The 23,517-nt window shown below is 63.6% G+C and overlaps 7 protein-coding genes across 7 annotated transcripts; 5 read left to right on the top strand and 2 right to left on the bottom strand.

Moving 5' to 3' along the window:
- Positions 1 to 58: 58 nt before the first annotated feature.
- EMIHUDRAFT_458837 (putative DNA ligase) lies at positions 59 to 4,063 on the top strand (the record flags this gene model as incomplete). The annotated part of the gene is made up of 9 exons (XM_005771411.1): positions 59 to 235; positions 461 to 941; positions 1,194 to 1,543; positions 2,004 to 2,113; positions 2,307 to 2,355; positions 2,428 to 2,650; positions 2,888 to 3,006; positions 3,083 to 3,181; positions 3,323 to 4,063. 9 exons carry the CDS (start codon positions 59 to 61, stop codon positions 3,920 to 3,922), a joined length of 2,208 nt encoding a protein of 735 aa, XP_005771468.1. The 3' UTR covers positions 3,923 to 4,063.
- Positions 4,064 to 7,740: 3,677 nt separating this feature from the next.
- On the top strand, positions 7,741 to 9,112 carry EMIHUDRAFT_445035 (hypothetical protein). Its single transcript, XM_005771410.1, has 2 exons — positions 7,741 to 8,325; positions 8,450 to 9,112. Exons 1-2 carry the CDS (start codon positions 7,834 to 7,836, stop codon positions 8,960 to 8,962), a joined length of 1,005 nt encoding a protein of 334 aa, XP_005771467.1. The 5' UTR covers positions 7,741 to 7,833; the 3' UTR covers positions 8,963 to 9,112.
- Positions 9,113 to 11,964: 2,852 nt separating this feature from the next.
- On the top strand, positions 11,965 to 13,474 carry EMIHUDRAFT_445032 (hypothetical protein). Its single transcript, XM_005771409.1, has 4 exons — positions 11,965 to 11,992; positions 12,143 to 12,281; positions 12,563 to 12,639; positions 13,052 to 13,474. Exons 1-4 carry the CDS (start codon positions 11,984 to 11,986, stop codon positions 13,349 to 13,351), a joined length of 525 nt encoding a protein of 174 aa, XP_005771466.1. The 5' UTR covers positions 11,965 to 11,983; the 3' UTR covers positions 13,352 to 13,474.
- A 2,050-nt stretch (positions 13,475 to 15,524) lies between these two features.
- EMIHUDRAFT_48501 (Nef-associated protein) lies at positions 15,525 to 15,990 on the bottom strand (the record flags this gene model as incomplete). Its single annotated transcript, XM_005771408.1, has 2 exons — positions 15,525 to 15,608; positions 15,880 to 15,990. Coding segments are annotated over 2 exons (195 nt in total), but the record flags the coding sequence as incomplete, so codon positions are not given.
- A 958-nt stretch (positions 15,991 to 16,948) lies between these two features.
- Positions 16,949 to 17,590, bottom strand: EMIHUDRAFT_369707 (hypothetical protein). The gene is made up of 2 exons (XM_005771407.1): positions 17,405 to 17,590; positions 16,949 to 17,329 (listed from the first exon to the last, which is right to left on the bottom strand). Exon 2 carries the CDS (start codon positions 17,316 to 17,318, stop codon positions 16,965 to 16,967), a length of 354 nt encoding a protein of 117 aa, XP_005771464.1. The 5' UTR covers positions 17,319 to 17,329; positions 17,405 to 17,590; the 3' UTR covers positions 16,949 to 16,964.
- Positions 17,591 to 20,580: 2,990 nt separating this feature from the next.
- On the top strand, positions 20,581 to 21,850 carry EMIHUDRAFT_445031 (hypothetical protein). The gene is made up of 2 exons (XM_005771406.1): positions 20,581 to 21,263; positions 21,351 to 21,850. Exons 1-2 carry the CDS (start codon positions 20,586 to 20,588, stop codon positions 21,744 to 21,746), a joined length of 1,074 nt encoding a protein of 357 aa, XP_005771463.1. The 5' UTR covers positions 20,581 to 20,585; the 3' UTR covers positions 21,747 to 21,850.
- A 339-nt stretch (positions 21,851 to 22,189) lies between these two features.
- On the top strand, positions 22,190 to 22,660 carry EMIHUDRAFT_75572 (hypothetical protein; the record flags this gene model as incomplete). The annotated part of the gene is made up of 3 exons (XM_005771405.1): positions 22,190 to 22,247; positions 22,353 to 22,405; positions 22,502 to 22,660. The coding sequence occupies 3 exons, from the start codon at positions 22,190 to 22,192 to the stop codon at positions 22,658 to 22,660; spliced, it is 270 nt and encodes an 89-aa protein (XP_005771462.1).
- Positions 22,661 to 23,517: the final 857 nt, after the last annotated feature.

The raw sequence follows: 23,517 nt of genomic DNA, 5'->3' as shown, positions 1-23,517 counted from the left end.
AACCATCTTCAAGGAGTACCACCCCGATGCGGAGGAGCAGTACAACTCTATCTGCGACATGGAGGCCATGTGCACCGAGTGCGAGGATCGCGACGCGCGGCTCGACGTGATCGATATTCAGCTCTTCCACGCGCTCAACCCGAAGAGTTGCAATCGGACGACCTGGGAGCAGGTGCCGAAGATCATGGGCAAGCAGGGCGACTTTGTGGCGGAGGGGAAGCTCGACGGGGAGAGAGTGATGCTCCATTTCGAGCGGCGCGGCGGCGGCGGCGGCGGCGGCGGCGGCGGCGGCGGCGGCCCAAGCCATGGCGGCGGAGGTGAGAGCAGCGTGGGCGGGTCGGGAAGGGGCGCGGGCGACGCTGAGGCGCGTTGGAGGCAGCGGTCCGCAAACTACGAGCTGGGGAAGAGCGGCAGCGGGGGGGGCGGCTTCCGCGCAGAGTGGTGGTCGAGATCGCGAAAGGACGCGAGCCACTTGTACGGCGAGTCGATGGAGGACGTCCTCTGCGAGTGCGTGCGAGAGGACGTCACCTCGCTCCTGCTCGACGGCGAGATGATGGTGGTGGACCTCGAGACGGGCCGCTACCTGCCCTTTGGCGAGAACCGCTCGCTCAAGGACTTCGGCACGAGCATGCGACACTGCTTCGTCGCCTTCGATCTGCTGCTCTACAACGGCAGGAGCATGACGGGCGCGACGCTGGCGGAGAGGAGCGAGCTCCTGAGGAAGGCGGTGCGGACCAAGCAGCACGCTCTCACGCTCATCGAGCGGTTCGAGGTGGGCGAGCGCGGCGCGGGCGCGACCACAGCGGTGATGCGTCAGCTCGACGTGATGATGAGCCGCGGCCTCGAGGGCGTCGTCTTCAAGTCGCTGTCCTCAAAGTACGACCCCGGCTCGCGGGACAAGTCGTGGATCAAGCTCAAGCCCGACTTCGTCGATGGGATGGGTGACACACGCTCGACCTGCTCGTCCGCCATCACGCCCGTCTGTCCGTGCGACAGTTACCTCTCCTTTTCAGGCTGGGGAGATATGGGGAGATGTGGGGAAAGTCCTATGAGGCCTGTGAGCCAGCCTATGGGGAGATGTGGGGAGATGTGGGGAGATGTGGGGAGATGTCTCCTTTTCACGCGCGGCTCCGACAAGCTCGCTCCGAGCGGCGCCTCTCTGTCTTCACGACTCACACCCTCCGCTCTCTTAGGCGACACGCTCGACCTGCTCATCCTTGGCGGCTACTACGGCGAGGGCCGTCGCCGGTCGGGCGCCGTGTCCACCTTTCTGATGGGCGTCCGCGCGCCGCCCGAGGCGGCCAAGCGCGTGGGTGGCGCGGCGCACCCGCTGTTTTATCCGTTCTGCAAGGTCGGCACGGGCTACTCGCTGCCGCAGCTCAGGGAGCTACGTGAGCGGCTGATGCCGGCCAGCCTGACACGAAGACGAGGGAATGCGTTGGGCCACGGCGCCTCGTTGACCGCGGTCTCCTGCGAGCAGGTTTCGCACGAGTGGAAGAACAGCCGGCGGCCTGCGCACCTGTGCCACTGGGAGCCCAGCAAGGTGCGGGTTCCCCCCCGCCCACTCTGTTGCCTCTCTCCTCCCCGCCAGGAGTGGCTCCTGATTGCACCGCCTTACATGCCGCACGCGTATGCAATGTATTCAGACACGTCGTGCACACGTGACACCGACTCTCATGGGTGCTGGGCGCACGCACATGCAGAAGATATCAGTCTCGAGGCGCCACCGAGAGTCAGAGTGTTGGGGCGCGGGGCGCGGGCGCACGCCTCCCGCACGACCCACAATCCTCCCGCCTGGCACACACACACACACACACACACACACACACACACACACACACACACACACACACACACACACACACACACACACACACACACACACACACACACACACACACACACACACACACACACACACACACACACACACACACACACACACACACACTGGCCTCCGTCACTGCCGCCACACTTCACCGCCGCCTCCCTCTGCCGACAAGCGGGACGACATCCCCGACTATTGGTTCGAGCCCGAGGCGTCGGTTGTGCTCGAGCTGACTGCCTTCGAGATCATCACGCCGAGAGAGTCCTTCCTGCCCGCAAACTACACGCGATCCGCCGCCGAGATGCGGAATGCAGACGCCTACTCCCCGACGAGCACTTCACACGACACGTGGTCCGCGGTCTTCCGACGCATTGCAGCTGTGGTTCACCGCATTCGTAGCCCTTGCATTCACGCGACGCGCCGAGTGCACTGCACGCGGCCGCACGCCCGCTCCCAGCTCCCCGTGCTCAAGCTCTAGGCTCCGCTTCCCTCGCGTCAAGCGCGTGCGGTACGACAAGGGCTGGGAGGTGGAGCTCGTGCGGGAGCTGCTGCACCCCCTGCCGGACTGCCGCCTCTTCACACCTGTGTGCCGTGAACAGGGCGCCGAGACCTTCGAGCGGGTTGTCGAGCTCTTCAAGGAGTGTGACGGGCGGCTTTCGGCAAACAAGCGGCGGGCGGAGGAGATCGCGGCCAGCCGCGCGAGCGCCGGGCCCGCCGCAAAGAAGCGCGCCGCAGGCGTCGCGCCGACGGTTGGCGTGCCCTGGCACCTCAAGCTGTCGGCGGACCTCGCGAATACGGCGGTCGAGTGTTACGCGCTAGACGGTGAGGGGCACAAAAGAGACACCTGGCCCCGCCATGCACGACACTCGAGGGAGACGACTCACAGCCACGAGTGCCTCTCCACCGGTCCGGCACATCTCGGAGCCTTCTCGGAGCCTTCTCGGAACCTTCCGGTCCCGGTGCCCTGGGGGCCTCACTGCTGCTCCGCGGTTGCTCTTCTCTCCCCTGCTGCTAGTTTCTGCCGCGGCCCTCACTGTCGCCGCCCTTGCTGCACCGCAGGCGTTGTGGCGGTGGTCAAGGGCACGCTCTCCCGGCGGCCCGGCGTCGAGACGCAGATCAAGCGACTTGGCGGCAAAGTGCACAAGAACATGACCAGCCTCACCACTCACCTCGTCGACGTGGACGAGGCCTCGCAAGCGGCGAGGTGCTCGTGGCATCTTTCTGTGTCCGCCTTGACGGCTCTTCTTGTTGCAGGCTCCGGGCGCCGAGGTGCTCGCCGAGGTGGAACGGGCAAGGCGCGGCGGAGGCAGCTTCGAGGTGGTCACGGCTGCGTGGGTGGACGAGTGCTCGCGGGTGTGTGCGCCTGTGTACGCCCCTTAGCGAGCGCAGCCGCCGCGTCTGCTGTGCACGCGGGTCGACTGTCCTCCGATCCATCTCGGCTGGTCGACGATGCCTCTCGGCCCCTCCTCAACGGTGTCTGTAGCGGACCCACAGGTGCACGCCCGCGTTACCCTCGAGCCACGGTACGTCCGGCACGTGAGCGAGGCCACCCGCGAGCAGATCGAGGCAATCATGGACGAGTGGGGCGACAACTACACCATCGCCGCCGACCCCGAGTCGCTCGTCGACTCCATGCGTCTCGTGCGCGAGCAGCGCTCCGCCGGCGGCAATTGCGGCGACAGCCCGCTGGCCAGGGAGGCGCACGTGGCGGACGCCTTGCGGGACCTCGACGACGAGACTGCGGTGGCGCTGCGAACACGCTACGCGATGCTGCGCGGCGTGGTCGCCTACGTGCCTCGTGGCAGCGTCGCGTTGCGGCTGCGGCTGCGGCTGCTCGGCGCGCAAACCGTGGACGAGCCTTCGGCGGATTCGACACACGCAGTGCTGTCGGCTTCGACGAGCGCCGACGAGCGGCAGCGCTTGCGGGACAAGTTTACGGAGGATCGGGTGCGCGACGGGCGCCCCAGCTGTGGCAGGCACATCGTGTCGGACCGCTGGCTCGCCGAGTGCGAGAGGCGGGGCCAACGCGAGCCCGAGGCGCAGGAGGACGCGTGGTTCGGTGATCGGGTGGGAATTAGGGACCGTGCGTTGTAGCAGATGTGAGCGGGGGGTGACGCCGAATCCTGAGGCCGTGAGACGCGCGGGTCTCTCACACGCAAACGAACGGTACATGACGGTACACATTCATACCACACTTCACATATGTATTTGTAAAGCCGTACGTCCTTCCTATTCCCAATTCCCAGACCGAGCCAGAGTGACCCTCTTCAGAGTGCTTCAGCATGGCCATCAGGCGGCCGGTGTGGCCCACCACCAGACCCCCTGTCCTAGTCGATCTTGCGAAGGTGGGCGCGAACCTCCATCTCCGCATTCTCCTCGCTCTCCTCGCTGCTCGATCGGCGCTGGGCAGCACTGCGCCTTGCCCGCTGGGTGCCTGGCGCCTTCTGGATGATCCGGGCTGCGAGCCGCTTTGACGCGGCCACGTGTGCCGGGTCCCCCAAGGTGGGGTCCGTCGGCGCGTCGAGCAGCACCGTGTCCTGAGATATGCCGGCGAGCCTCTTGTAGAAGTCAATGAGCGCGAACGAAGCCTTGAGCAGCAGGAGCGAGGAGACCGGCATGAGGAGGCCGAGCACGATGCCTGCGTCTGGCACGTGGTCGGCGAGGATGCTCTTGGCTGCAACGAACACGTAGGATATGATCATCCTGCCGGTGGTCCAGTAGAGTGTGCCCGAGAAGAAGCCCATCGCGTTGGTCACGAAATATCGCTCCACCGCTGCGCGGTCGTCCTTTTTGACCGGGCCCTGGGTGACGATCAGCCACAACATGCAGAGTAGCGAGAAAGCGACGGTGATGCCGAGGACGCTGCCAATGCTGGCGGGCGAGGGCGACGCGTCGAGGATGGGGAAGAAGCGGCTGATGAGCCGCACAACCGCACAGCCCGAGATCCACGCAAGCGCGGACTCGACCAAGTTGGACGCCTCGATCAACACCGCGGACCGCGGCGTTGGCGGCACGCCCCGCTTGGGCGTCAGCGAGAGCTCAAACTGAGCCAGCTTGGAGCTGAGCAGTGCGCCGGCAAAAGAGGCTGTGCCGGCATACAGTAACGTGACCGTCGTTGTGGCGCGGCCCTCGGGCACGGCAAAGAAGACGAACTCGTCCGCGGTGGTGACCCAGAGCGACATCGTGACGACGGTGAAGCCGCGCACGAGCATTGCTAGTACATCCTCCACATAGTCTTCCAGCCAATCAATGACCTTGCCGCTGCCCCACTCAATTTCTTTGACGTACGGCTTGACGACGCTCAGGAAGACGGCGGCTGCGCCGCTCCAGGCAAGCGTGAAGCTTAGATTCAGCGCGAGGCAATGCCCACCGTCGTCCTTGCAGTGGGCCGACGCCTGGAGCTCTCTCAGGAACTGACCTGCACAGCCAGCAAAGCCCCACCCGACGATGTAGTTCATGATGTTCGGAACGATGTTGGCCCCGCGGACCGGAATGACCCCGCGCGCCTCGGCCTTTTCGACGTGATCCTCAGCCAAGTGCTTGCAAAGGCCAGTCATTGATGAGAAAACGTCGTGCGGTTGCAGCGTCGTCGGGCCGTCCTCGGTGTTGACTATGGCAGTGGAGACGCGTGCGAGGGAAGCCGCAGCCGCAGCCCGAGATGATGAGGGCTCGTTGAGGCGCCAGAGCTCCCCGAGGCGTCCGGCCCCTCCCAGCTGGACGCAGGTTGGCAAGGCACGGCTTGCAAGCTCGGCGACTGATGTCGGTGATTATGTTGAACAACGCACAGTCTCTCACGCAGACACCCCACGGCACGGACACGGCAGCCTGCCACGGACGGAGGCCGCGCCGACCGAGCGCACAAGGCACTCATCCGGGTACGGTGGCTCGCGTGCTGCGCAGTGGCTGCTATACCACCGGCTCCCTGACCCTCAGCTAAGCCCGCGATCACGCCGACAACAGGGTGGCGTATCCGAACTCTTTGCAGGAGAAGCCGAGAGGGGGGCCTGCCCTCGCAGCAACGAACGCGTCTCGTCCGTGTGATGAAGCATCTGCTGGAGGCCATTGGCTGAGCCATCGGCGACCGATCCGTGACTTTCACCAGACACGAGCGCGTCGGAAACTCGCGCTCGGTGCCGCCAACGGGTGTCTGCAGGGCGGCGCAGCCGCCCCGAAGAAAATTTTGGCCGGAGGAAGTCTGGAGGCCGTCGTTTGTCACGCGGGGAGCCAAGCTGCGGGTCTGCCGTCAGCGGCTCACCCCACTAACTCGACCACGGCGAAGCGATTGCGCTTGGTTCAAGTCGACGGCATGGGGCCGATCTTGTTAGAAAAACACAACCCCGGACCCTCAAGCGCCAAGACGCACAAGCACAGACAGTCGAGAAGGGTGAGACAGCAACGACAGTCAGAAGTCAGCGCCTGGGTCCCAGGAAGGCGAATGCGATGACGGCCTCTAGTGTGAGCTCTAGGGACCGCCCGTCCGGCACCGCTCCGGGACGCACGCCGGCGAAGCACCATCAATCAAGCTGCTGTACGGCCCCGGCATCGCCTCCCCTGGCTTAGCTAGACTGTCTGAGATATATTGTGCACATAGTTGGCCTCTACAATATATACACTGACACTTCACCTCCCAGAGCTCGTCCCGGTCCGCCAAGGCCATCCTCGGCCTCCGGAGGGCCCCCGGCCGCGGCGCGGTGCGGCGGCGTCACAAATCCGACCACAGAGCACCGGGACGCGGTCGGGCGATCCGAGGCCCGACTAGGCGTATGCATTGCCCATCCAGGGCTATCACCTGGACCTATCAACAGGCGCCTGCAGCGCCGTGCTCAGGAGCTGCTGCTCCAACCTGTTCACACTTTCGTACGGCACAGTAGTGGACTTATGTAGTCTCACCCCATCCCCAGGGCCTCCAGGGCTCGCACCTCACTCTCTACACAGACCAGCGCACAGCGCCATAGGACGTATTTTCTTCTCAATAACAAGGCTGTGAACCTCTCACAGACCAGCGCACACTCAGCGCCATTAGGACGTATTTTCTTCTCACAACAAGGCTGTGAAGCGCAAAACATCAACAACCTGCTCGCAACATGCGTGTCGCGCACTCATTCATGACCGGTCTCAACGTCCCACCCCCCTGTGCGAGGGCCTTCTAGGCCCGCGGGTAGTCTCACAACCCCATCCCCAGGCCCCAGGGCCTCCATCCATCCAGGGCTCGCACCTCAACCTCTCACAGACCAGCGCACAGCGCCATAGGGCGCATTTTCTTCTCAATAACAAGGCTGTGAACACCGAATCCGCACTTCCAAGACTTTTTTCTCTATGTTTGGAGGTTGAACGACCCTCCCGTGAGCGCTATTAATTATTAGTACCGGGGCAGGATGGCCGATTCGTCGCTGGCTCCCACTGACTGGAGTGACGGGCTCCGGCAGCCATTGAAGACGCCGTGTCGATGAGCCTCTAACTCGATCGCGCTCTCGAGATACAGCTTGAGATGTGCGAGTTGGAGTGGCCTCACGGAGTCGGCGCCGCCGCTCGGTGCTGTTCTGCCGTGGCTACCGTGGGACAAAATAAAAAGTCTTTCAGGCCGACGGACTTGTACAGCAGCACGGCGTCTTTTAGGCCGACGGACTTGTACAGCAGCTCGGCGGTTTCTCTTGCTGCCGACATGTCGGTGGAGACTTGTTCACACCGGTATGCCTTGCTCCTTTAGGTGCTTTTAATACGTTCTGATTCTTGTGCTGATACTTGCGTCCGAGACTGCTTGTGTTAGCCCTGTGGGTTTTCTTTTGCCTTCGGTGTCCTGTCTCGGTGCGAGTTGTTCCCCCCTTGTTGGACCTCTAGTTGTTCTTACAGCAGTGGCGGTTCCCCCGCGGTTTCTCTTGCTGCCGGCTGTCCGCCGACAGGTGGGGGGGAGCCTCGACACTAGGATTCCTACCGCTCGCGACGCGGTAGGCAAGGTAGCGTGGGCGAGCTCCGTCGGAGGCGGCGACGCCGACGACAAGCTCCTGATGGCGACCAGCCTGCTGCGTTCAACGCTGCAGCGCGAACCAGCCGGTTCGTTCTGCGCGTGCCGCGGTGGCGGGCTCGACGGCTCTGCGATCCGGCTGGCGCTGCACAGCTGGCCCGGCCTCTGGAGCGTCCTCGTGCGGGTGGCGGAGGTGGTCTGCGGGACGGTGTATGAGGTCGTGTTCAATCCTGGCCCGCGTGGTGTGATGAAGTTGCCGAGGTTGCACACGCTGCTGGCGGCGGCGATTCGGCACCAGGTGATCAGCCTCGCAAAGGTTGGCGATGGCGTCGCTGACGCCACCTATGAGGAGGTGCAGGCCTTCGAGGAGGTGGCGTGGAAGGTGAACCGGCCAGAGCAATGGGACTCGTTTCGCGCGCACCGCCCCTACTCCCTCAAGGGCTACCACAGCCGGGCTCCAGACGTCGGCGCCCCGGCGCCCGACGGCGTCGTCCACTCGCTCTCTTCGGGCGCAGAGATGCGGCTGCTGTCGACTGCACGCGCCCTAGATGACAGCGAGAGGTCGCAGCGAGAGGTCGCAGCGAGAGGAGCGAGGCGCACGAACAGCCCACCCCATAAACGGAGAGCGCGAGCCAACCGCCCGTGCCACGTGATCCTAGGCGCGTGCCGTCGCCGGCAGCAGCAGCCTCGTCGCCCTCTCCTTCGACTCGCTCAGCTGCCCCGTCTGGCGCGGCTTTGCCGGCGCTGAGTTGCATCGGATTGCGCGCTCGTTTGGCGTGCCCGTCCTCCACGTCTACATGGCAGAGGCGCACCCGGACGACGCCTTTCCCTCACCGATGCAAGGGCCGGTGGCGCTCGCGAGCGAGCTAAGGCGGCACCGTGACCTCGAGGAGCGGAAGGCGGCCGCTGGGCGCGCCCAAGCCTTCCTCACGCACAAGGTTGGTCGCCCCGTGGTGTTGGTCGCGGACGGGATGGGGGACGCACTCGAGGAGGCGTACGAGGCGCGGCCCTTCCGGATGTTCATCCTCGACGTGAGCAGGCCGGACGCGTGCGTGGTGGCGCACAAGACTGGGCTCGCGCCCTTCAACATGGGCGCGAAATTCGCCGAGCTCCGCGCCTTCCTCTGCTTGTGGCGGAGCCGCGCGAGAAGCGGGGCCGGGCGGTCCGCTTAGACCTTAGTTCGTTTCGCGAAACGGTGACGGAGAGCCTCGCCGCATAGCGGACAAACTTGGTGTCTGATGTGTGTGATCAGAGATCACACGCATCAATCTAACAATCACCTGCTGCTTTTGACGGTGATTGTAAAATGATCTGGTTGGGTATCTTGGTGGCGCAAATCCGAGAGGGGCGGGAAGCGCCCCGGCACCGTGCGCCGCGCAGCACCAGCAGTGCGGAAACGGGCCCCGGCTCCGCTAGTCTCAGCTAGCACCGACTTCCCGATCTAACCCGGTCTAACAGAGGGCAGATTTGGAGAGATCTCGAGGAGTACATACAGATAGACCCTCCAACCATCAGAAAACTCCGACCTGATCGGTCGTACTGACCGCCGACAGATCACTCCAGACAGCAGACAGGGGCCGACGTCCCTGCACGCGGCCGGCCGGGCGAGAGGCTTGACACGATCCGACCCTGCGAGACCCTGACGCTGCTGCTCTAGCTATCAGACATGCACTGCTGACTGCTGCCACAATATGCGACCGGTGCTGGCCCACTTGGCGGCCTCCCCGGTCAGTGGTGAGGCGCAGTTCAGAGCTGTCGATGGCGCGATGCCGCACTGGTCCCACATTGGTAACACGAGACCACCACGTTTGCCGGTCCAAGAGAGAGGCACTGGTGCTGTCCTGAGAAGGTGCGTGGTCCCTCTTGACTGCCCATGCGCGCGAGGCTGTGTAGGCATAGCCTCGAGAGTGCCAGCAGCCAATCCGAGGCAGTTTGTGACGCGCATTGCGTCAGAAGCGTGCACGCAGCTGGAAGGACACCTTCCCATTGGCCGTACGATCAGGTCGTCACTGAATGCTGGATACTAAGGCCGCGAGCTATGCGGGTGATCAATTGTGCAGCATGGCACGGTCAGCAGCGCCGACAGGCTGTCGCAAGGCGTGATAGCATGGCCGCAAGTACGCCGATTCCCATGAAAACAAAGCGAAAAATCGCGCAAAAAAGAAAAAAATCCCAAACAAATCGGCGCCTGCGGCGGGCCATGGGACCCCATCGCCCCCCCGCATGGATACCCTCTAGGGCCCCCGCCTCCCCCCAGAGGTTGAGTACAAGTACTCACGCATGCGCCAGACGTATGAATACTCAACTGCGGTGGTACTCATGAATTGAGTACTCACGATGCACGTGTATTATGAGCACAATACTTGAATACTGTTGTAATCTTGAATGGCCTTGGTTGTGGACACAACTCACAACACTCAACACACACACACACACACACACACACACACACACACACCACACACGGGGTGCAGCGATGTGTTTCCTTTCCTGTGTTAGTGCCAGTGCGCGCCAGTCCCCCGGCCTCGTGTCCGAGCGAGAGACCGAGACCCCCGAGAGAGACAGCGGCTCAAATTCTTTTGCTTACACCCGTGTCGTAGCTTGCTCGCCTGTTCACAGACAGGTTGATAAGAAACAAGAAGCTCACATCGCACAGACAGTGAGGGTGTGAGAGGCGGACCTAAGGAAGGTCCTACACCTCTTTACGACCCCTGACCGAGCTCCCGCTCGACAGAGTTTGGTACGATTTCTAGCAATGCTCTCCTTCACATAAACGCACCGCGTGCAAGCCCCACCCGGCAGGCGGATGGGCGTGGGGGCGCGTCGCCCTGCTTGCTCTAGGTGAAACGACGCTAAAGGACGAAGAAGACCCGAATCCGCACGGCGGGCGGAGAACACAGGCACTAGACCAGGGAGGACTGGGAGAGTGTGAATGGAGGGACACGTGTGTTCAGACGCGCACAACCCCGGGCCCGAAATCGCACAGAGACAGTCACGCAACACGAAGGCGACCAAAAACCCGTTCACACTTACAAGGCACGCGTGTGGTCAGGCTCGTCGCCTCGGAGGTTGCAGAAAGAAAGAAAACAGACAAAAAACGAGGGATGGGAGGAGGACAAGGTCCCCACCTGCACGAGCAGGATCTTGGAAGGACGATCAGGGACACAGGGGAACGGGAGCGGGGAGCGCATCGCGACACGGAGGGGGGCTGGGCAGGGTTCACCCACCCACACCACAGGGTCCCAGGGATTCCTCTCTCGTATTCTATAGGACGGGTTGCACCCGGCGGCACGGGGGCAGGCGCGGGCCTCCTACTGGGTGCGCTCTCCTAGTTCTCCTGCTCCTGACAAGGGACAGCGACAGGTTCGCAGCACGGTGGACTCCCTATTCCACTGGCGATCTCTCTCGACTAGCGACCTTCCTCTGGCTTTCTCACTGGCAGTCTCTCGCTATCACGGGCACACTGACAGGGGCGGCCGAGGCGCACACGCCGAGGGTGGCAGGGGCGCGGTCGGTGTCCGGTGATAGGAGTCTCCCACTCTGTGGGCTTCGCTAGAGGTGCGGCCTACGCATGTCCTCGCCCTTGCGGTCTTGAGAGGGAAAGGGCGAAGGGGAAGGGGCTGTGTGTCTGTGTATGTGTGTGTGTGCATGTGTGTGTGTGTGTGTGTGTGTGTGTGTGTGTGTGTGTGTGTGTGTGTGCGCCATGTCCATGTGCATGTGCATGTGTGTGTGTGTGTGTGTGTGTGTGTGTGTGTGTGTGTGTGTGTGTGTGTGTGTGTGTGTGTGTGTGTGTGTGTGTGCGCCATGTCCATGTGCATGTGCATGTGTGTGTGTGTGTGTGTGTGTGTGTGTGTGCGTGCGCGCGCGCGCGTGTGTGTGTGTGCAGGCGCTGTGCAAGCCGCCCTGAACGACCACATGGTGAGCGCGCCCGCCCGAGCACCGAAGCGCCGCGAGCGCCGACGAGCACTGCCGCCCCGCGCCTTGGCGTGGAGCGGTAGTAGATGATGCGGCGCCCAGCATGCTCTCCGAACTTGGAGCACTTGGAGTGCAGTTATTAACCTCACATCCAGGGCTGGGGAGTTAAAAAGAAAGAAAGAAAACACACAACCCAAGGGAGGGATGGGGAGTTAAGAAGCGCACAGGGCCGGTTCGATTTCTCTCTCTTACCCGTGGCTCTCAGCCCGCGCAGCAGCATGGGCGATGTGAGCGCTTCCCTCCCTCCCCCTCGCCCCCTGCCCTCGCTGCACAAGTGCTGGCGCGCCCCTGCGCGCGCGGCCACAGACGGCCGCCACCGACTCACCGTGCCGCACGGGCAGCCGCCAACGCTCTCCCTGCTGCCTGCGCTGCCGTAGGAGGATGAGAACCCCATGAAGGCGCTCAAGATTGAGAAGCTGATCCTCAACATCTCGGTGGGTGAGTCTGGCGATCGCCTCACCCGCGCCTCCAAGGTGCTCGAGGACCTGAGCGGCCAGCAGCCTGTCTTCTCGAAAGGTGCGCTCACGCCCCTGTATGTTCAGAGGAGGCACAGGGTTTTGCACACGCCGCTCGAGTGGCCGGCAGAGGAGCTGCGTCGACGCCGGAGCACGCCGGGCTGGGGGTCGGCGTCCGCAGGGGCGCGACGCTGCAGCGCAGCAGAGGGGCAGCTTGCGGCGCCACGGCAGGCAGGGCAGGGCAGACAGACAATGGGAGGGAGAGAGAGGGCCTTCCGTCGCCGCTCGCCGCTGCTGCTGCCGTGGCGCCGTGGCGTCTCACCCGCCGCCCCGCGCCCGCAGCGCGCTACACCGTGCGCACCTTCGGCATCCGGAGGAACGAGAAGATTGCGTGCCACGTGACCATCCGCGGCGAAAAGGCGGGCATTCACCGCCGGCCCTCCTCGCCGTCGCCACGCCTCCCCGACTGCCGCCGCCGCCACCGCTCTCTCTCTCTCTCTCTCTCTCTCTCTCTCCCTCCCTCCCTCCCTCCCTCCCTCCCTCCCTCCCTCCCTCCCTGCCGCCCTCCCTCCCTCCCTCCCTCCCTCCCTCCCTCCCTCCCTCCCCCCTCCCCCCCTCCCCCCCTCACCCCCCCTTCTCTCTCTCTCTCTCTCTCTCTCTCTCTCTCTCTCTCTCTCTCTCTCTCTCTCTCTCTCTCTCTCTCTCTCTCTCTCTCTCTCTCTCTCTCTCTCTCTCTCTCTCTGCCCAACCCTCCCACCTCGGCCAAGCAGCTGCTGTCGCGTCCCAGCCCGCTGCCGCCCTGGCCCTCACCCCCGCATGCTGCGTTGCAAGGCGGAGGAGCTGTTGGAGCGCGGCCTCAAGGTGAAGGAGTACGAGCTGCGGAAGAAGAATTTCTCGCAGACGGGCAACTTTGGCTTTGGCATCATGGAGCACATCGACCTCGGGCTCAAGTACAACCCCAGCACTGGCATCTATGGCATGGACTTTTACGTCGTGATGAAGCGGGCGGGCGGCGGTCGCGTTGCGAAGCGGCGCGCCAAGCGCACCAAGATTGGCTTCCAGCACAAGTGCACCAAGGCGGAGACGCAGAAGTGGTTTGTCGACAAGTACGAGGGCATCCTCACCAACTGAGCAGGCCGGGCCAGACATCATTATAACGGTAGAGCGGTGGATTTGGTGGTTGGAGTCGCCCCGCGGGCGTGCGCTGGGGGCATGAAGAGGTACCGGTTTATGTCAGACTCGCCCATATTTTTTCCCACAAACAATTTCCGGGGGGCGCAGGCCGCAGCCCGCACCCGCAGCGGAAATGGTTGGGTTATGGGTAGTAGGGCTAGAGGGTCGCTCTACACTTAGCCTCTGCAGCGAGCGAGCGCTCAACTTAGCCCCCGCACCGAGCCGGGCTCAGACTTAGACGCTGTATGGTCGGGGGCCATGAACTTAGACGACATAAGGCCACTCCGGGCAAAACCCGGGTATACCTGAAAAGCCTCCAGGTTTACCCGAAATACCTGGACGCGTCCGACCAACGTATGCCGCGCACGACGCCATATCGCCTTCTCCCAGGGCCAGTGCGCTACTCACGGCGCGCAACGCCTGCTCAAGTACGCGCACCGTACCATGTGCTGCCGCTATGCGTGCCTTAAGGCGGCTGCGGCGAAGCGGCGGGCGCGGCATGCCGATGGCAGTGCGGACGATGCGGTTGCGATGTGTTCTGCTTCAAGATCGTGGCGGTGCTTGGCATGCACTTCTGCGATCCCAATCAGCTCATCGCAACGAAGCAGCGCAACAAGCTGGCTGCTGCCAACAAGGCCCTATGCTACCTCACGCGCGGATCGTTCAAAGAGGACCAGCACACACAGGCTTCACGCCTTCACCGTCACACGTTTGATTAAGCTTGAGGAGCTTCGTGTCATGTGAGAACTGTTTGGCTAGACGTCGCTCAAGAATGAAGGAGCAGCAACGAAAGTCGGAAGAGGAGGATGCTGAGGCGGCGATTGCTAAGCATGAAGAGGATCGATAGCCCGCCGCAGGCGAAGAAAATTTGGGGGCTGCGCCGTATCGTTGATCACGGTGGAGGAGCCTCCTGGCCCCAGGCCGTGCCACGGCCGACTTAGCCGATGTAAGAGGCTCCCGCTGATCTTAGACCGCGCAAGCACTCCAGCGTGGCTAGCCACACTTAGACCCGTTCAGCCTCGAGGCTCAGAACTTAGACTACTACCCAACCAGTGCAGCGGAGACGCTGTCGCGCCCCTGTCCCACCGCTTTCGGGCGGTTTGTTGATTGTTCTTGACTCAAGCACTCAACACCTCTCATCACTCTCAAGACTCGCATGACCTGGGCGGCTGGGGTGAGGCGAGAAATTATTTCCGATCGCGCTCGATCCTCGAGCTCGACACCTGACGGCGCCTGGGCCTTGGCGACCTGCCAGCTGCCATACCTGCGCTGGGGCCGCGCTGGACCACGCTTGCAGACGCTTCGTGCTGCCATGGGCTGGACACGTGTGCTGGAGTGCGCCTGTGTGTGGCGACCGGCGACCCCTCGCTGTCAAGGCGCGGCCCGGGACCCCCTCGGTGCGCTGTGGGTGTGGCACAGGCCCTGTCGTGGTCAGTCAGCCTGTGGACCTCCACCCACCGCACCGCGCCCCACTACGAGCATCTACGCCACCGCAGCGCCCCACACCGGGCGCGGGCCTCTATAGGGCGCAGAGGGCGGCTCTCTTTACACTCATCATACATAAAAAGGCCACGATCATCAAGCCTTCAAGGCGCGAGCGTGTGTGCACCCACAGACAGGCCACAGCGCACAAGCCTCCAACGCCAGCGGCGCCGGCGGCCCCGAGTGGGTCACAGACACGCGCCCGAAGGAGAGAAGGAAAACCCCCGATTGGCCCGAAATGGGTCTGAGGAGAGAACGAAAGGAAAAGAATCCGCTCGGCTCAAGAGGGGTCGGCCAGCGGCCCCCCGCCCGCGTCGCCCGCGACGTGTGAGCGGTCGCAGAGATGGAGGTGCTGCACCGTTCTCACGGTGCACGCGCCGCCGTCGAAGCGGCACACCACGTTGAGCAAGTCGATGCTGAAGCCATAGTCGAGTGCCGCACGCGTCTGCCGCCAGTGCACCGAGCGCGGGTCGGCGGCGAGGACCTCGCTCACCGCGGCGCGCGCCTGATCCTCTCCGCGCAGCAGCCTCAGCTGCGGCAGCAGCGCCCGCAGCTCCGCCGCCGCCGCCTCGCTCCACACAACCTCGAGGTCAGGGGTCTGCTGGCGCGTGTCGGCGAGCCACGGAGCGACGCTGGCCCCCTCTGCGGTGTCGGCGAACGGGACGTACGGCTTGACGTCGACCACCGCCGTGCCGTCGCACAAGTCGACGCCCGACAGGTGCAGCGTGTCCCCCTGTTCACAGCCAGAGGGGAGTTTTGGGAGTAGGGAGGAGGTGGTGGCCGCCTGGAACTCTCTCTCTAAGCCCCCCCCCCCCCCCTCCCCCCCCCCCCCCTCTCTCTCCTCTCTCTCTTTCTCTCTCTCTCTCTTTCTCTGCTGTGAAGAGCTGCTCGTGACGGCTTGAGGTTGTGCAGCAGCAACGGCCGTCCACAAGACAAGCGCGTCATGAGTGCTTGCGCGAGGCTTGGCGGTGGCGGCGGTGGCGGTGGCGGTGGCGGGCCTCGACAGCGAGCAGCCGCACGAGCGACAAGCCGACGCGGTTGGGGCGGTGAGGCGTGCGGGTCGAGTAGAGGCCGGTCTTTGCGCCGTCCAGCCGCGGCGGGCGCACCTTCGACTTCGCCGCGCTGCGGCTGTCGCGGTCGAAGAGCCACAGCAGCCAGACGTGAGAGAAGGCGCCCAGGCCCTCGAGTGCGTGAGAGGCGTTGAGTGTGCCCGGCGGGTGGGCGGCGAGGCAGAGGCGGAGCTTCGCGCGGGCGGAGGGCACGACGCAGCCCTGGCGCGGCGTGCCTAGAGTTCAGAGCGGAGGCCCCATGGCCCAGGAGAACTTGTGCGGAGGCACACCGGCACACGGAGCTCGAGATGCGTTGTGGACAGCGTCTCTACCATCTGCTGTGCACAAGACTCGTCACATCTCGTCTACGGCGGGCGCACCATTCTTCTCCACGAACGGCGATCGGATTCGCCCGATGGGGCGCACCACCCACGATGCCTCTCCCGCCGCCTCCGCCGCCCCAGTTGCCGCCGCCGCCTCCGTGCTGGCCACGCCAGCCGTGCCAGCTGGCGCGTCCGCTGCTGCGCCAGCCGCCGCCGCCGCCGCTTCCGCCACCACCGCCACCATTCCCGCCGCCACCATTTGCTCGGCCGCCAGCAGCTCGGTGGTCTTGCCACACGGGCCACTCCTCGCCTGGAGCATGCCGCGCAGCTGCTCCGCCTCAGCCGCCATGCAGGATGCTAGCTTGCTGTGCCTCTCGAGGAGCCTGTCGTGCTCCGAACGCAAGGCGTGGACCTTGCCCTGCAGCAGCTTGAGCGCACGTGCTTGTTGGCGCGCGCGTGGCTCGCCTTCCGAGCAGAGGAGCGGAGGCCCTGCCTGGCAAGCGGCCTCGGGCATAGCAACGAGGAGGGCAAAAGACCCTGCGCAAAGAACGAGGGCTGCCCCGGACCGATTTACGCCCCGGCGGGGATGGATTTGCGGGTTTCCCCGTGCCGCGAGACTTGGGCGGTATCTCCCGCGATGTGTCGCGGACAAACCCAAGTAGACGCCCCTTGGGCGGGATCGCGTCTTACTTACACAAGAGGAACTATAACACATCGCTAGTCATGTACAATCATGAGAACTGGGTCCAGGCCCCATAGTGAGGTGGTCTCCCAGTCTAGCGCACCTCGCGCCCGGCGGGCGGCGACCTGTCCGTCCACCGACCCCTCCGCCCGCGCGTGCCAACGCCGCCTCCACCGCCGAGTCGAAGAGCCGATGTAGACCCGTCGTCCGTCCACCGTGTGGTACGCCGCGAAGCGGCCCGACGCCCAGGGAAGTCGGCAGCCGCGCGAGCCCGACGCCTGCTCCTGCTTGCGCACGCCTGCGTAGCCGGTGCTGCTGCGACTCGAGAGGTGCAGCCGCCAGCCCTGCGCCTCTGTCACCACCGCCGGCGCCTCCCCCGCGGGGCCCATGTGGGATGGACCTGCGAAAGCGCGGGGAAGGGAGAGTGCATTCAGAAGGCAGAACCTGAGCACAAGTGGGGGGCTTGCTCGCGAGCCTTGACTTGCATCGACTTGATTACAACGCGGAGCCATCGCGGGTAGCCAGAGGCGGCGGACCGATCAGCATGGGCGGCGTGTCATTCTGCAGTCGATCGCCGCCGAGCGGCATAGCGGCGCCGTCGCGGGTAACCAAAGGCGGCGGGACGGCGGGAGAGGGCGGTGGTGCGGGCGGTGATGCTGATGATGTGGCCATTGGCCGCCGCCGCGTCCTCTTTGCGAGCGCTCTCGACTTCCGTCCCTTTTTACGCTTGTCCCCCCCCTTGCTCGTGTGTCTGACTTTTCGCCGGGTCAGGCCACTTGCTGTCGGCCGTCTACTTGGGTTTGTTTACACGCATGGCGGTGTCGCGATGCGCTCCCCCTCCCGTTCCCCTGTGTCCCTGATCGTCCTCACTCGAGTACAAGATCCTGCTCGTGCAGGTGGGGACCCTGTCCTTCTCCCACCCCTTGTTTGGTGTGTGCGTTTTTTATTTAATTAATTAAAGAGTTAATGCCGCGGTCAGCTGTCGCGATATATCCGAAGGGGACCCAGTGCCAACACCGACCGTTGAAGTACAAGTGCTCGAAACGAGAGTGGATCTGAGCCGAACGACATGACTGACGTGGAGGCAAATGATCGGAGTGGGAGTCAGAAATGTGGTCCTTGCGCGAGGAGAGCTCGATAAACAAGAGGGGCCAATAAGGTTGCGAGGAGAGTGGAGTTCCGGCCCGCCGAGAGGCGAGAGAAGCAGCCAGAGCAAGGGATCGGCAGGCGGAGGCGGCGTCTCAGAACGAGAGGGCAGGCCGAGGAGAGCGATGAGTCAGAGGATGAAGCGGCAGGAGTGAGAACAACGGAGAGTGAGAAGACCGCAAGAGGGCAGGCGACATAAAGGTCACTGCGAAAATTGGCGAGAGAGACTGCAAAGAGAGATAGGCGAAGAGGTACAAGACGCCCGAGGGTGGGGTGATGGCTAGCACCACACTCCTCTCCTTAGAATCCCTGTGTTGTGGCGGCGTGCCGTCCTCCCATCCCTCCCTTGGGTTGTCTGTTTTCTTTCTTTCTTTCTTTCTGCAAAAATAATCTTGAACAAAGTGCCTCGCACGACACGAGGGTGCACAAGAATTTTACAACGCCAGTCCCGTGGCCGTGCCCAGTGTGAGTCGTGCAAACGAATTGAAAGAAGACTCACCTAAAACAATTCTAATCTGGGTGGGCGACGGCTAGCACCTCACTCCTCTCCTTAAAATCCCTGTGTAGTGGCGGCGGTGCCGACCTCCCATCCCTCCCTTTGGGTTGTCCTTTTCTTTCTTTCTTTCCCAGCTTCCAGCCTGCTGGGAACAGCTGTGAGCTGACCTGGAGCTGACGCAGTCTCGCAGAGGCTCACCCCAGCATCCTTCCGGGGTTGACTTGGCCAGAGCGGCCGCACACTGCTCGGTAAAGCCATGGCCGACACCCCCCTCCGACCCCCCAGCACCAGAGCTCTGCTGCTGGGGGGTGCGGCATTCACAGACAGCTGTAACGTATATTTGTGATGAGCATTTTTTCGGCGGCTTGCGCCGCCCAGTCGTCGGCAAGGTGCTGCATATGAAATGGCTTGAGGGCGAGCCGCAGGGCTTCCACCACGTCGCTGCCCACCATTGCGGCGACGCGTCGCAGCGGACCTGACAGTTTTGCCGGGCGACGCCGACGGCGCGCGCGCGCGTTTTCGAAAAAAGAAAAGGTTGGACCCAGCACCTTGGTGACAGCTCAGTCGATCGATTTGCGATGAGCGAGCGATCCGAGGCTCGAGCGGGTGACCGATGCGATAGGCTAGGGAGATCAACGCTGATCGATCAACGTCAGCCGAGACGCCTGAGTGAGTGGCCACTATACGGCTTTTAGTGTGGTAGTACAAGATAGGAGCAGGCGGACATCGCTTCCAGGGAGGGGGGCGCCCTTCTCTGCACACCACGTGCTAGGGGGGGATCACCACATGCTGGGGGGGGGTCCCGACCCCCCCAGCGCCTTCACCACATGCTGGGGGGGGGTCCCGACCCCCCCAGCGCCTTCACCACATGCTGGGGGGTGCGGGGGTGGGTCATGGCCGAGGACCCCCCCAGAGACTCGTGGTCAGACCTGGGTCAGACCCTCCGGGCCCTTGATTTTACGCCTCATTTCGCAGCACTTTCGAGGGGAAAATCATCCTTTGGAGCTACATGAGCCTTGAGACTGGTCAGATTCTCCAAGATATTGGACTTTCAGCCACGATTTCACAAAACCTTGAAGGCAAAATCGGCTCTCTGGCGGCTACTCCTAGCCCACGAACTGCTGGGGGGTGCCTACCACATGCTAGGGGGGGGGGGGTCCGCAGAGGCTTCACCACATGCTAAGGGGGGGGGGGGGGGAAAAAGGCGTCCCCCTCCCTGGGGAAACGATGTCCCCCTGCTCTAAACTCACATGGTAAAAAGTTTATTTAGTAAAAACCCCGCCCTCCACACCACCAAAGGGTATTGGGCTCCAAAGCGCGGGGAAACCAACCCCCTCGAGGGTACACCGCTCATACAAACACGTACACCGAGCCCAAGGGGGGGGGGGGGGGGGGCTGGATCCAGTGCGCTCTGCTGCTGGGGGGGTCGGGACCCCTCCCCCAGCAGCAGAGGGGTCAGACGCCCCCCAGACGCCCCCCCCCAGCAGCAGGGATGGCTTTAGATGTGCAGGCAGGGGGCTACCGTGCAGTGTGCGGCCGCTCCCAACTGATCCAAGCTCGATGAATGAATACTGTCCATCCAAATCCGATACGAGCGACGCGGGCCGACGGCCGTCGCCCCAGCCCCTCTCTCTCGCCGTACCCTCTCTCCGCTTAGCAAGCAGGAGGCGATAAAATCGACTCCCGCCGCCATCCCCGTCATCCACCGGGCCTCCTGCTGTGGCGCCCACGGGCGCCACGACAAGCGGGGAGTTCAAGTGTGAGCGATGACCGACCCCGGGAGACGAGCCGCTCTTGCCTGACGGCCAGCGCTGCTCCGTCCGTCGGCCCGCCTCATACACACGATTCCACCTGAAATCCCAACCAACATCGTATATGTCCATGTCGTCGCCCCGCGAGGGACCCTCCGGGGAGGGTCCGGCGCGGAGCGACGAGAAGCCCACAGAAACAAAGCCCCCGACCGACTGACTGTGGCTCGCCGGGAGTTTCAGGTTTTTGACGGGCGTTGGATACCATGTGTAAGGGCGTCATGCCGTCGCCACTGCGGACATACCCCGATTACCGCAGCCTGCGGGACGAGAACGCATTCCTACGAGGCAGAGTCAAGGAGCTCGACCTGCAGCACAAGGATGCGGAGGTGGAACTGCAGGAGGGGCGCGAGGCGCGCGTCGCCCTCGCCGGCAAGGCCGCCGCCGACGCGCAGACCGCACACATCAGCATGTGCGAGCTGCAGGAGGAACGAGCGCAACATCGGGAGTGCGCGCAACGGCTGCGCGACGAGCGGCTGGAGACTGCCAGACTCCAGTCCGAGATTGCCGAGCTGCGCATCATCTCTTGCCGCCTTGCTCACGAGAGGCTAAGCCAAGCTGCGAGCGCACAGCAGGAGGCGGTGGTGCTTCGCGTCTCGCTCGCCGAGGCCGAGGAGGAGTCGTGCCGGTGGCGAACCGAGGCCGAAGCTCTCGGCGCAAGCCTCGCCGCCGCCCGGGCCGAGCTCGAGGAGCTTCGCACAACAGCCGCTGAGCTCACGGCGGCAAGTGAGGGCTTGCGTGGCGAGCTGGCGGTGGCGACCGATTCGTTGCAGGCGGTCCGTCGTGACGAGGCGTCGCTCCATGTGACGCTCGGCGAGCAGGCACGACTTCTTGCCTCGGCGGCTGAGACGCGCGAGGCGATGGGCGCTCAGCTGCAGCGCGAGGTGCCAATCCGCCTCCTCTACCCATTTCATTGCCTGGCCAGCCTCACTACCCCACTTCCCACCACCGCGGCCCGCTCGCCTTCTTAGGTGGCAGAAGTGGACGCGTCGAAAGAGCGCGCCGCAGCCGCAGAGGCGACGAGCCTTGCCGAGCGCAGCGCTCGCGCCATGGCGGAGGCAGAGGCTCGGGCAGCGACGCTTCTGCAACAAGAGCAGCTCGTCGCTATCCGCAGCCGCTGCTCCTGGCTGGAGGGCAAGCTTGCGGAGGCCGACGCAGCGACGCGCCGCGCGATCGCGCGGGAGCGACGCTGCGAGGTGGAATCGAGCGAGATGGCCCTGAGGATGGGGCTATTCCAACGCCTTGTGACGACCGACGCAAAGCGTGCGCCATTGCCCGTGGGCGTGCGCAAGGCACCCTTCCGCGCGGAAAGCGCACGGAAGGGTGCTTGGGAGCGCCAGCAGAGGCTTGAGCAGGCGGCGCGGTGATTATTCATGATCATGTCCTGATCCAGCCACTCGCTGTGTGGCAGTGGCATGCAGATGTTTCGGAAACGGCGTTGGTGCAAAAAAATCTTTTTCGTTGAGCTAGCAATAGAAGATAGGAAACAAAGCAACCAAGGCGGACATCTTTTTCTTTGAGCTTAGCCTTCGTGCTTCGATGTTATGAAACAAACGCAAGGAGGACATGGCATATCGCTCTCGGGCCCACAGACATCCCGCACACCCGCCGCCCCCGCGCGCGCCCCACCCCGGCCGGGAGAAAGGGGAGTCAGATCTTTTTCTTTTGATTCGACTGCCTGCCAGCTTACGTCCTCTGGCGTTCGCGTGTAACCGACACAGCCCACACTGTCGCTCAACACTGTCGCTCATTGCCCTGGACCAGTACTCGTCCTCTCTCAGCCAGCTGGCAGCACGGGTAGCGTATCACGATGGCGACCGCCAAGCACGTCGTGAAGCTCTGTGACATGCCTCCAGACATGGAGCAAGGTGCTTGCCTCAGTGCAAAGCAGCGCCGCCGTCACTCCGCTCCTCTCTCTATTCCTTGCTCACACTTACAGCACTCCTTCTCTAGAGCCCCTCCCCGTGGTGCAGATGCTGTGAGTACGAGCCTCGATGCGATGGGAAGGTTTGACACGGAGAAGGAGGTTGCGCATTTAGAAGGAGGAAATGAGTGGCATTGAAGCGCTTCACTGAGGCATAACCGCAGCAGCCGGTCGGTGATCGGTGGCCCGCCTCCCTAGGTTGCTCAGTACGTGCGCAAACGCTTTGTCGACAAGTACAAGGGCGTGTGGCACTGCATCATCGGGCGGAACTTTGGCTCCTTTGTGACGCACGAGGCTCATCACCATATTTACTTCTACTCTGGCCAGACGGCGGTCCTCCTCTTCAAAACAGGCTGAGAGCCCAGGTTCCAAATGTGTATACTGTCGAGTGAAGGAAGGGACTACTCTGTGTGCGATGTTCCTCTTGACTGCGCCCGCGGTTTTGTGTGGTGTGTGGAGGCTATACACACACGCGTCACACGCGCGCGCATCGGAGAGCCATTTCACCGCACGAGTCACGTGGGCGGGAGGAGCGTGTCGGCCCCTTCGCTCTCTTCCCTCTCGTCTCCTCGCCCCCGAGCACGACACGCGTGCCCCCGAGCACGTCTCCCGTGCCTGACGATTTCACGCGGGCGCTCTCGCCTCTCGACGGACCTCGACCCCTCGGACCGACAGCACGGCGGTGCCCACCCGGGGCTCTTCTCTCTCTCCCCGCGCGCGATCGCGCACGTCCCGGGCGGCGCCGCCCTCCCTCGGCAGCAAGAAACCCGCCCCGCTATTCCCAACGAAGCTTGGAGAGGAGCTGCACATGCGCACTCCAGCAGGGGACGTGAAGTGTGCCGCAAAAATGAGGACACCGATAGATAGTTTGAGACCGGGCTCTTCCGCTGCTCATCGAGGGCTCATCGCTGCGCGCCCCTGCGCCCTGGCCTCGCGCCGCCCCTTCTGTGTACTCCGAGTTTCCCACGCTGTTGTGCACGGATAGGGTCGATTCCGCATGGTACGGGACCTCCCTAGATCGTGCTGGCGCCTCCCTCACTGGTGTGTTCATATGGGGGGGGGGGGGGGGGCATATTCTCATAACAAACACGGTAAGCTATACGGCTTTACAGGATTATCGAAGGTGCACGCCCCTGCCCGGGGGCCTGCCGTCCCACGCTCTTCAAACTCACAGGACAAGCTGCTACGCCTACGGACACGGCGCTAGCCGCGGC

The sequence above is a fragment of the Emiliania huxleyi genome (genome assembly GCF_000372725.1).
Source record: "Emiliania huxleyi CCMP1516 unplaced genomic scaffold EMIHUscaffold_386, whole genome shotgun sequence".
NCBI classification, from domain to species: Eukaryota; Haptophyta; order Isochrysidales; family Noelaerhabdaceae; genus Emiliania; species Emiliania huxleyi.
Note: the sequence above shows the minus strand (reverse complement) of the source record. Positions and strands in the feature narration are given on the sequence as shown.